We start from the raw sequence: 9,471 nt of genomic DNA, 5'->3' as shown, positions 1-9,471 counted from the left end.
TATTCATTATAAATGAAGATGCAACTGTTATTTTACTTCTATTTATATTTATAACTACACCAAAGCCAACCTTCAGGTAACTTTGGGCCTCTCAAATCCCAAGCCATATTCCGAGGAATGCTCAACATGTCATGCTTGAATTGGCATTATTGTACATACAATGTTTTAAACAAAGATGTTTTCACTCATTTTATTATTGACACTCCCTGATCACATATTTTAGATTATGCTGGAGCTGATCCCTTTGAGGGTTCCCCCTACCCCCTTGCAGTACAGACTCTTTAAGTGAGGAGTATGCAAGTGATGGGTGCTCTGTGTGCTCGCAGGGGAGCCAAGTGGAAGGCTGAAGCCCGAAGCAGGTGGGGCAAGAGCAGAAGTAAACATATGGAGAATGCTGAAAAGAGCTGACTGCAAGCTTTTGCTTTGTCATTCCTCTTCGTTCCTTTCCTTCTCTTCCTTCCCAGTCTGTAACTGTGGATAAGTACTACCTACCTATTTCATAGAATCACTGGATCTAGAATGAGCTGTCTCCTTGAAGATCGTCTGATCCAAACTCCCACCCATTGCTATAATTCTCCGCTTGATTCAGGAGCTCTTTTTCTTCTCCAGCAGCTTTCCCGAACATCATTTGAGTCTATCAATTAAAAGTGTACTGATGAGACTAGAGGTTTTGGAATCAGACACTTCTGGGCCCAAATTGTGTTTCTGCCACTGACTCGTGGTGATATCCTAGGCAAATTACCCAATACCTCAGAGCTCCAGTCTTATCTGTTAAATGGTTACAATAAAAACTTACTCATAGGAGTTTGAGGATTAAATGAAGGAATAATGTGGTATATAAAAGTGTAGTGTATAAGAGACTTAGCACTCAGAGGTAAATTAAGAGCAGCTAAGCGGTTCAACAGGAACTAGGACCCATGCTTCCTGTCTGACTTGCAGGCAATATCTTTCCATGCATTTTACTGTCTTATTCACAAGGTCTCATAAAACCACTGAAAAAGTTTCTGTTGCTGGAGTACTCTGTATGCTGCCTTGTAGACTGTAAATACTGTTATTAATAACAATACCTTACATATATTCAGTGCTTTAGATTTTACAATGCACTTTTCACAGGAGGGGAGGTGAATACCCACACCAACACGTCTACTGATGACTAACAGAGGCAGAAAGCAGAAGAAGCAGAGGCTCAGAAAAAGGCCTATTAATGATGCAAATGTGAAGTTATCTGCACTTGTGAGGAGCATAACAAACATTAAAACCAATTAGAAGTAATAATGCGTGATATATTCTGGCTTCAGAAATTGGCTTTGATGAGTTGGAAAACCAGAGGAATACAGCATAGGAGTCTGGGGGCAAGAATTTAAGTCACCTGATGTTGAACGGTTTACATGGTCCTGATGCCCCGGAGGGCAGCTCTTTGCATATGGGTGAATAATTTTCACGTACAAATGAGTATAGCAACGATTTAGACTGCATGATGGTAGAAACCTCGATGTATTCATAATTTAGAGACAACGCATATGGAACTGAGACAAGCAAAGCAAATAAGTTCTCAGAAGTCAACATTAACTGGGTGTTTCAATACGACAAATGTGTCATATACCGAAATGCAAAACGTTTAATAATAGAAAACCGCTACCTTGGCTTTCTCACAACCTTATGAAACAGTACCTCATGTGTGTGAGAATTTTTACATTTGGAAAATGCTCAGAAGTGAATTTTTATAAATGGAGGAAAACAGAGGGTGCATTTTTAATATAGCACATTTCATTGTTTCTGTATTATAAAATGAAGGAACACATCTTTTTCTGTTAGAAAGAAAATAGTCCTTTTGAAATTCAGCTCCTCCAGCAGATGAATTTTTAAATATCAAACTCTGCCTAACTAACTAGTCCTAGCTCCATGGATGTGAGGGAAAAAATGAGAATTTCACGCAGTTATCAAATATTTTAAACTAATACCCAAGCAGATACATTTGCAACATTTCATGATTTCTTAATATCTATAGGCAATATTCCAAATCAGGTCTTTCTCTTTTTTTTCCTCTGCCAAAAAAAATCTACATTTTGTCTGGCAGCAAACTCTAAGTAGGGGGTTGATTCAGGTAGGCTAAGGGAGAGAAAGACTGACCAGACAAGCAGAAGACACTGATAGAAATGGCCCATTGAGCAGCCATGTGGAATAGGAGGTCTATGCTAGACAGAGCCCAAAAGAGCCCAGTTTGTGTCTCACAGTCCAAATTTGGTTGATGTATTTTTGAAGTTTCTAAAGGTTAACTACATGCTGTAATACATTCTAGAAAGACACGGAGCACAATTTTACTGTGCCAGTCAAGAAGCTGGCTTGAATCTGCTATTTAGGACAGAGAGAGACAGTACAATTTACATGTATGAGAATGTGGGAATAATTTTACCTTCTGTTGTTTTTAAAACCACCTTGGGCCATGATTTTTAAATTGAGACACAAGAAGATCTGGGGGTTCCCATAGCAACATTAACTTATCTAACTGCCCTTGCTGTACGTAATACCTTCGTTACTAGTTTGGCTTTTAAATATACACTTTAATCAGGAAAACAACTGAGTTAAGAGTCTCAGGCAAATTTTGACTTTTACATTTACTGCATGTTTAAACAGAAACCTTGATATTGTACTTCTGAGGACTTGTTATCAAGGCAAATGTATGCAAAAACCTTCCGTGGTTTTCCTTGCCCCGATCTCTGACCTCACTGCATTCCATTCTGTTGACGACTCCTCAATCAATCTCTCTAAATATATTTATAACACACCATGGCTAGGATAAAACAGAAACAAACCAACCTTGGATGGCTCTAGTCCAGAGACCAGAACCCAATGCACCCTCTATCCAAGGCTGTCTATAGATGCCCTCCCCATCTTTTCTCCACTATTCCGAATCATGAATATCCATATCCCCACCAAACATACCTGTCTTCTCACCATCTTCTGAGAGCATATGTTCTAGGACTAGCCTGAGACCTACCTCCTCCCAGAACCCTGATTCTTTCCCTTCCATCCCACAGCTGATCTTTCTCTCTCTTCAGAACCATTATTACTACTGCTACCACCACACGATGTCTGTGACTGGGCAGAAACCCTCCCCTCTTTTTTGATAACAGTGTCTTGATTTTCCTTTGAGGAACTTGCCTCCATTCCATATAGTCTGGTGGTGCCATCAAATAACCTGTCCTGCCCCATTCTGTCAAAAGATGAATCCACGGGGTTTCCCTGGTGGCGCAGTGGTTGAGAGTCTGCCTGCTGATGCAGGGGACACGAGTTCGTGCCCCGGTCCAGGAAGATCCCATATGCCATGGAGCGGCTGGGCCCGTGAGCCATGGCCACTGAGCCTGTGCGTCCGGAGCCTGTGCTCTGCAACGGGAGAGGCCACAACAGTGAGAGGCCGGCGTACCGCAAAAACAAAAAGATGATCCAAATCGGACCAATCATATTCTTCCAGAAGTTGAATTTTAAGTGAGTTCAAAAAGGAAAAATATTTGGAACTGATCATTCTGATGGTGGTCCTTTCAAGAGATTGTCCATGTCTTCCAGATTTCTGTGGCTCATAATCAATCAAGCATATCAGCTAGTTGATAAGCTCCCTATTTGAGTACTTGCTCACATATTATCTTAGATCATGATTTAGAGCCTTGGGATGCACAATTTGCTTTGCCAGCTAGAGCCTATTAAGACAGAGCTGGGTCTTTGTTGTATTATTCCATATAATTCAGCACAATGTAAGTACTCAGTATATGTTGTATAATGAATGACAGACCAGTTTTAGAAACTCCATTTTTACCAAGTACAATTTGCAAGCCAATTTATGTCTTTTTTGAGGCAAGGTGGTAAATAAATTTTTAATTGCTACGATTTAAGAATTTTCTTGGGTATGACAGTTGTCTTAAAGAAGGCTTCCAACTTGTACACCTAAGAATAGCCTGAAAATAATATTAGCATTGGTCATACTTCCCCAATTTTAGGAAAGGAAAGAGAAACTAAAATTCTGTTTCAGACATTAGTCTGTGAATTAAAGAAAAAAGAAGTTTTGGGACGAACAACGACAAAACAAAAAAATATATACTTTTGTCTTGGTCTTGTGACTTTCCTTGGAAACAAGGTGAGCTGCCTCTCTGCTATCACTTAACAGTGGAGGAGAGTTCAACTGTGTTCAACTAATGTATAAATAAAGTAGATGGTTTTTTTTCACTTCTAAAAAATGGCAGGTTTCCACTTCTCAGAATCATCTGACTTATATCGGTAATTTAACTGAATGCTTACAAAACTCAAAGAACAAACAAAATGGTTAAGATGTAATAAATCCAAACAAGCTTTAGCATATTAAGTTTTGAAAACACAGAATACTGTGCTCTCTTCCAAATCACTTACATGTGCTTAAAATGCACAAAAGAGCCCACCCATGGTAAACAGCAGGATATACAAATTCTCTTCTGTCTTTTCAAAAATGAAAGATTTACAGAAGACTTTGAATAGTGTAATCCTCTGGTTTGTACCTTAACATGATACATAGTTCAGCCATGAGAAAAGAGTGAAAATACCAATTTGGAGCTGTTTTGAGTGAAGGGTAATGGTTTCTGGAATTTTCCTTGAACCCACACTCGGTGCATTTTCACTTTTTTTTTCCTATTAACTTGTAAGCGACGATCGACCAGATTTTGCTTCTCATTTAACCCAGCCTTGCAGAACATATCGTGGACTTCCCCTGTGAGACAAGAATGGCAGTCAAATGTATGATATGTGACTTGGGGGGCGGGGCAGTCAAGAACAATGGAACATTAATGGAATGAATGACCATCTGAATTTTCATTTACACCAAGAAACATTCTCAGTACAAATTGGTGAAGGAAACCCATGACACCAAGTGGGTTTCTTCTATTTCACACAAACACACCAAGTATAAACAGTTGAACACAGCAGGTGTTAACAGATATACAACACTATCGGTTGCAGCTTTCAATATTCTGAAAGGTGCCCAGATCTGAGTTTTTGTTGGTTTGCAGAGACCCCAGATGGCACATTGTAAAAGTACTCACATAAGTTTGGGGAAAGTCCTTGAATGTAGGATTCATTTTAAATCCTTTTTTAAAATGAGAAATTGACAAGAGATAAGTAATTTTCTATGGACTCTTAAAATCACATTCCCTCTTTTGGCTGTGGCACGCCATCAATTTTTTCATATCTGGGCTAACAGTACCTCTGAAATGGAAACTTCGTTAGGGTATGAGGATGAAACAAGTGATTCTTTAAATTGGAAAAAGATTAAAAGGCAAAAAGGCCATTTCCAAGCTTTTACGTAGAACAGTTATAATCACTAAGGTGTAAAGACATCTAATGTTTATTCAACTCTTGAAGCCTCATTTTTAGGGCTTTTAAGTTTCTCCCTGCAAATAATACCCAAGGAAAGTTTTTACAGCTAATTATTTCCTCTTATAGATAAGCATACCTTTTATAAAGAAATATGCTCTGGTACCATCTCCTCGAACATAAAAGTTTTCAGATAAACAATGCCCTAAAAAAAAAAAAGTGTGACAAGTGAAACTTAGTATTAAGAAAACCACCACCACCACCACCACCAACAAAATTGACATGAAATGTAAACACAGCATTCTTTAAAACACAAGAAAATAACTCCAAACTGAATATACCATTACCCCTTTTAAAACGAAGCTGAGTCTTATCATATCTTCCATAGTCCCGAAATAACAGCATTCCCCCAGGTTTCAGTAACTTGGACAGTCGGTTTACAACACCTTGCATCCTTTGAAAACAAAGCAAGAGACTCTGTGGAAGTCTTGTTTTATATGTCACATTTAACCTCCTTAATGATAAAATAAGCACAGAGGCCAAAGAAATGTAAGCCACAAATATAAGGGGAAAAAAACCAAAAATATTTTGTATAGAAAGAAAAAAGGACACCAACTTGCTAAATAATCAGATTCAAAAAGCCTAGAATATCAAGAAATCACCCAAATGACCAGAGCGGTAACTTCACAGAGCTTGATGTGTAATGTCAATGCTGAACTGCAAAACCACATAGACATTCCTGATGTTAACAGCAAATTAAGGTAGTTCCAAGGCAGAAAAAAATGAAGTCGTTTCATTTTCCTTGCAAGATAAAAAACATGCCAGAACTGTCCCAATCAGACATAACTAACGGGGATCACCTTTCCTCCAAGACTAGCTGCTTTTCCTCCTGACTTCTTTATTTAGTTCAAAGGTACTAAATTCACCGAAGTGTAACACCTCAGAGAAATCTTTGACTGCTTTTATTTTTCTCTTCTTCCACTATCCTCAGCACAACCATTTGGTCATCAAATTGTATGTCTTTTTTAAAAAACTAAATATTTGATAGTTTCTCTCTCTCGTTTCCCATTGGTACTCCCTTAGTATACAAACTCCAACATCCTCAGGCTGGAAACAGAACTGCTTCTTAACAGGTGTTATTATTATCCCTGCCAATCCTTCCTGCATATTATTGATGAATTAGTATGCTTAAAATGATGGTTTTGTCAAATCATCCCTTTGCTCAAATTTTCATGATTTTAATCCACAGGATAAAATCTCAGTTTCTTATTTGAGCCCTTAAGATCACGTACAACTGACCTCAATCTTTCCAACATCTTTCCCACTACTTCCTTATCTGAAGCATCTTTAGCCAAACTGTTACATGCTTGGCTCTGAGCAGTCCATGCCTTTGCTCATGTGGTTTCCCCTCAAAGAATTCTCTCCTCCTTACTCTTTGCCTATTTAAATTCTATTCACACTCTAAGCCCCAGCTCAATACTGGGAAGCTTTTATTACTTTCTTTCTTTTACTGCTTATTCTACCCATCTGGTTCCCAAACATGACCCCTTGTGACTGTTTTTTTTTTTTTTAATTTATTTTTGGCTGTGTTGGGTCTTCACTGCTGCGTGTGGGCTTTCTCTAGTTGTGGCGAGCAGGGGCCACTCTTTGTTGCAGTGTGCGGGCTTCTCACTGCGGTGGCTTCTCATTGCGGAGCACAGGCTCTAGGCACGTGGGCTTCAGTAGTTGTGGCATGCAGGCTCAGTAGTTGTGGCTCACGGGCTTAGTTGCTGCGAGGCATGTGGGATCTTCCTAGACCAGGGATTGAACCCGTGTCCCCAGCATTGGCAAGCGGATTCTCAACCAATGTGCCACCAGGGACGCCTGTGACTGCTTTTGATTTAATGTTTTTGGTTAAGTGTTCAAGGCCTTATATGTGATTATGGTACAGAGATGACAAAGATTTCAGATCTCATATCAAGCCAAGTGACTGACATTGGCTGCCGACGGAGCTCTACTGAAAAGGACTCTTAAGACTCACAGGGAGTAACAATCTACAAAATCAATTATCAATGTCTGCCCTGGGCAGAGAATGGTAAATGGCAGCCTGTGTACTAAGTCCTTGCTGTTTCTGCTTTATCCAAGCTTCTTAAAGCTTCTGAGCATTCCTTATTTTAAAAATGAGGGGTTTTGATCAGATAATCTGTAAATTCCTTCCAATTAAAACACTGTTCAGGGACCTCCCTGGTGGCGCAGTGGTTAAGAATCCGCCTGCCAATGCAGGGGACACAGGTTCGAGCCCTGGTCCGGGAAGATCCCACATGCCGCAGAGCAACTAAGCCCATGCGCCAAAACTACTGAGCCTGTGCGCCACAACTACTGAAACCCGTGCGTTAGAGCCTGTGCTCCGAAACAAGAGAAGCCACCGCAATGAGAAGCCCACGCACCGCAACGAAGAGTAGCCCCCGCTCCCTGCAACTAGAGAAAGCCGGCACACAGCAATGAAGACCCAATGCAGCCAAAAAATTTTTTAAATTAAAAAAAAAAAAAATTTAAAACACTGTTAAGTGGAATAATGGGGTGAAACAGTGTGTCAGGTTATGAAAGAAATAGGTCGTAAGAAAATGAAAGTAACTATGAAAACAAGAGAGAAATGACAGAAAAAGGTGCCATGATTAGAAAAAAAGCTCTTTAAAAAACCTGGAACCTAAGTACGTGAAAGAGAAAAAGAAAAGTATTTTTCCTTGTTTATTTTATTACAGGTTATTTTCACACTGTGCTTATATCCTTAAAATTTGGCGATTAAAGAAAACCATATCTAAACCTTAAAACATTCACTTTCCGGATAAATGTTTTACATACAGAGAACAAAAATCTCTTTCTGAAATGATTAGCAAAACAAGCATGAAACGAAAACAGAAAAAAACAAACAGCCAAATACTTCAAAATGTAGCCTCCTTCTGCAAATCCTCTCCTCCCAACTATCCTTTAAAGTCTGCGTTGCAGGTGAAGGCAAGAGGTGGGGAGCTGCTTCTCTTATCAGCCCATCTTGGCTCATAATGCAATTCCAGAGCCAGTTCCTGAGAAATGCAGGTGGGAGTGGCCTGCAGGTGAGATGGACAAGAATGGGGGAAAGCCCCTTTTCTTTTTTCATCTGACTTGGGCCAACTCTGCTATCCTCACCTATTGCTGGATGGAGGGAGACGAGAAGGAAAAAAAGAGATTAAAAAAAAAGAGTGTTTATTGACTATTCTATGCTTAGATCTTTAGAAAACATATTATACTTTTATTTCAATAACAAGAAGGACAGCTACCTATTTTTTTGTAGCCTTCTATGGTTTACTCCCATTTAAGCTGGGACCCCAAGACTCAAGGTCTAGCTGAATTGCTTTTCCAAGCTGGCAATAAGCCATTTTTCTAGAATTTTCCTGGGGCTGAATCTACTACCACAGTGCTAGATGACCCTAAAGATACTACTGCCTTACTTTTCACTTACTATTACCCAACTTCTACTCATTCACCTCATTTTTAGATCATTTCCACGTAGGTAAGAAAGTAGCTACTGACATGATACATCTGAACTTATTTTATAATAAATAAATAGAATGAATATATGTACTATAAAAACAATCTTTCCAAGATATCTGCTTCCCCTTCTCTTTAATATTCAATTCAACTCATGACAAAAATACATTATCTAAACTAATTGAAATAGTCTTTTTGAGGTCTCATTTTGAATTTAAACATTTCCTGTTATAGGTGTCAGATAGAAAATCTTGTTCACTATCCACCTACTCTATCCTTTTTACTATTCATCCTTTTAACTGTGAAACAAAATACATAGGTGACATCCTTCTACCAGTAACTGAATAATGCCAACAGTATAAACAGATTAGCAGAAAGAAATAGGTTATAGAAACTGGGAGGAAGTAACTTCATGGAACTTGATATATCTCACCAGGTGCAATTATATATTTCATTCGTTATTTGGAAATCAAATTTGCTTTTCCACAAGTAATCAAAGTGCACATCTCTGAATGAGAAGTGAAAGGACTGTAAAGGGTCCTAGTGACCTTATAATAGCAAAGAAAGAAGGACACAATACTCGATTTCTTTGGGAAAGAGCCACACTCACCAAACAAAAAGGGGTTGATGCAA

At 39.0% G+C, this 9,471-nt stretch overlaps 1 protein-coding gene across 1 annotated transcript in view; it reads right to left on the bottom strand.

Moving 5' to 3' along the window:
- Positions 1-4,209: 4,209 nt before the first annotated feature.
- METTL8 (methyltransferase 8, tRNA N3-cytidine) overlaps positions 4,210-9,471 on the bottom strand; it is a 42,579-nt gene continuing 37,317 nt past the window's right edge. The window contains exons 7-9 of the mRNA XM_007446343.1: positions 5,682-5,788; positions 5,474-5,539; positions 4,210-4,732 (exon numbers count right to left, since the gene is read on the bottom strand). Coding sequence (XP_007446405.1) covers positions 4,542-4,732; positions 5,474-5,539; positions 5,682-5,788 — 364 coding nt within the window. The 3' untranslated portion in view covers positions 4,210-4,541. The remainder of the gene's footprint in view (positions 4,733-5,473; positions 5,540-5,681; positions 5,789-9,471) is intronic.

Source organism: Lipotes vexillifer, unplaced genomic scaffold, assembly GCF_000442215.2.
Source record: "Lipotes vexillifer unplaced genomic scaffold, Lipotes_vexillifer_v1.1 scaffold2000, whole genome shotgun sequence".
In the NCBI taxonomy this organism is placed as follows: Eukaryota; Metazoa; Chordata; class Mammalia; order Artiodactyla; family Lipotidae; genus Lipotes; species Lipotes vexillifer.
Note: the sequence above shows the minus strand (reverse complement) of the source record. Positions and strands in the feature narration are given on the sequence as shown.